Source organism: Antrostomus carolinensis, unplaced genomic scaffold, assembly GCF_000700745.2.
Source record: "Antrostomus carolinensis isolate BGI_N321 unplaced genomic scaffold, ASM70074v2 scaffold44377, whole genome shotgun sequence".
NCBI lineage: Eukaryota > Metazoa > Chordata > Aves > Caprimulgiformes > Caprimulgidae > Antrostomus > Antrostomus carolinensis.
The window spans coordinates 23,195-25,595 of NW_010326257.1; the positions used below are offsets into that span (position 1 = coordinate 23,195).

The 2,401-nt window shown below is 38.2% G+C and overlaps 1 protein-coding gene across 1 annotated transcript in view; it reads left to right on the forward strand.

Moving 5' to 3' along the window:
* Nucleotides 1–1,838, forward strand: part of LOC104527714 (WD repeat-containing protein 35-like) — a gene marked incomplete at its 3' end in the record, with an annotated part of 24,584 nt that extends 22,746 nt beyond the window's left edge. The window contains exons 12-13 of the mRNA XM_010171509.1: nt 879–1,023; nt 1,769–1,838. Coding sequence (XP_010169811.1) covers nt 879–1,023; nt 1,769–1,838 — 215 coding nt within the window. The remainder of the gene's footprint in view (nt 1–878; nt 1,024–1,768) is intronic.
* Nucleotides 1,839–2,401: the final 563 nt, after the last annotated feature.

Below are 2,401 nucleotides of genomic sequence, written 5' to 3' on the forward strand. Positions count from 1 at the left end.
GAATGAGATACTCAGTTTATCCACATATTCTAAATGGGCTTAGGTCTAAAATAAAGAAAATGCCCTGCCTTCCCACACTGTGGTCTTTGGATGCAATAAAGTAAGATTAAGTGCACACTTTGCTAAAAATTTAATTTGCTGCCATGCAGATAAAGAATTGTTATTTGGCTCAGCTATTAAATAAGATAAAACCAACATTGGATAAAACCAGCCTGGATGAGGCTTTGAGCAACCTGGTCTAGTGGAAGGTGTCTCTGCCCATGGCAGGGGGGTTGGAACTGGATGATCTTTAAGGTCCCTTCCAATCCAAACCATTCTATGATTCTATGATTTCTAGGTCTTGTCTAACTCAAAATTTGTTAAATATTTTTACATTGTGCTAATCAAAGAGTGTCTTCTAGATTGTCAACTTTTGAGTAGTCTTCCTTTTATTTATATTTAAATAATTACAAATATGTCATATGTGGAGGTATTTTATAGATCTTTTTAGATTTGAGATATTCCTGAACTGGTCATTAGGCTGAAAATTTGTCGATATGTGTTTGAGGTCTTCTGCATTTGTGCCTGGAAATTTGCTGAAATAATAGGGAGAAAAGTGTTAATTTTAAAATCAGAACTTGTAAAGTAACTTCTCTGTTCTGAACAAGACCACAAGGCCCAGTGAAATTTCTTAGCAATTAATGGAAGCTGCTGCTAGGTTGTGTGTGTGGTGTGGGTTTTTTTTGTTTTGTTATGGAGGGTTTGGGGGGTCTTTTGGTGGTTTTTTTGCTTTTAACCTATGGAGATATGGTTTCATCCATCTGGGAAAAAGTTTACACATTAGCATCTAGTCCAATACTCGCTGCACTAATTTTACAACCATTTGGGTTTCATAACAGGGCCGTTGTTTGTCACAATGACCAAAACACACGTGATAGCAGCTTCAAAAGAAGCGTTTTACATCTGGCAGTATCGCGTGGCCAAGAAGCTCACAGCAATGGAAATTAATCAAGTAGCACGGACCAGAAAGGAAGGCAGGGAAAGGTTTGTCTTCAGGATTTGTCATTTTTCTTCCTTTGCCCTGGTATCCTTGATAAAAGTGGATTCTCCCGTGCCTAAAATATGAGCTCTTGTCTTCTCATTTTTCTGCTTAGATCTGTTGACTTGCGGGCCTGTAAGGTTAAATACTAAAGCGTAGTTTTTCATAACAAATGTCTGTTTGTTATCCACACCTCTTAGACTCTTAGTTCCTGTTCAGTGTCTCCATTTGCGTGCTGTGTGCTTCCCTTAACGAGCTTTTTTCCCCCTCCCCTTTTTCTCCTCTGTATTCTTAGTTTCTAGGCACCTATATTCCCTCTGATAACTTTGACTGCTTCTTGTGTGTCGTTGGCTGTAAGGACAAAGCCTATTCAGATAGTTCTTCTCCAAATACACTTGTGTTTGATTGTATCTTTGACATCTAATCCTGTTTGGACTTTTAGGGAGAAAAGCCTGAGGAAATATGGAAATGCACATTTGAAATTGGGGTGGTTGATGGTTTGCAGGAACCATAGATCATATGGGAATAGAGTATCAAGGACTGTGTAAGAGAAAGCAAGTACCGTATCTTTGTGTCAATACAAAGCAGGGTTATCAAAGGGGATGCTGCTGGAACATAAGAACAGGCGTAGCTTTTATTCTCCTTTCCAATTGCAATGGTTTCTTCTCCAAGGACTGAAGATACATATATGCTATTGAAAATGATCCTTTCTTTGGACTCACTTTTTCTTCTAACTTTCCATTTCTATAGGATTTATCATATTGATGACAGCCCTTCAGGATCTGGAGATGGACACCTTGATTACAGCAGAGCTACTGAAGTGAGTGATGTTTTTAACTAGATTATTGTGGTGTCACTGGTAGCTTGAGAGAGAAGTAGTTAGCATTGCTTTATTTATTTTCATAGATTTTAATTAGTAGAGGTGTTTGTTCTTAAACTTTCTCTTCTACCTTTTGTACATAAGTATTATTTTTCTTTACACACCAAACTGTAGGGAACATAGGAAAAGTATATTCTGGGGTCCAGTATGCAGACACCTGCTGTCTTCTTGGTGAGAGGCAGCTCCCCTTACTTCAGCAAAGTATAAGCTTGTTCAAGCTCAATAACCCTCGTAATCTTTTCTAGTACTTTCAGCCTTTTTCACTTTGTGTGTGTGCACATGCATGCTCACTTTTGTACTTAACAATATATATGAAATTAATCACAGGCCCCACAAGTCAGGGATAGTTGCCTTCTGGTGTTTTCTGTTAAACACCTGTTACATTTTGGGTTTCTTATTTTTCTGAAGGAGGGGCAGGAGAAGAAAGGAAGCTGTTAATATTATTATTGTAATGATTCCCATAACAAAGGCTACTGTTCCCAAGGGCATGTAGCAATAGGATG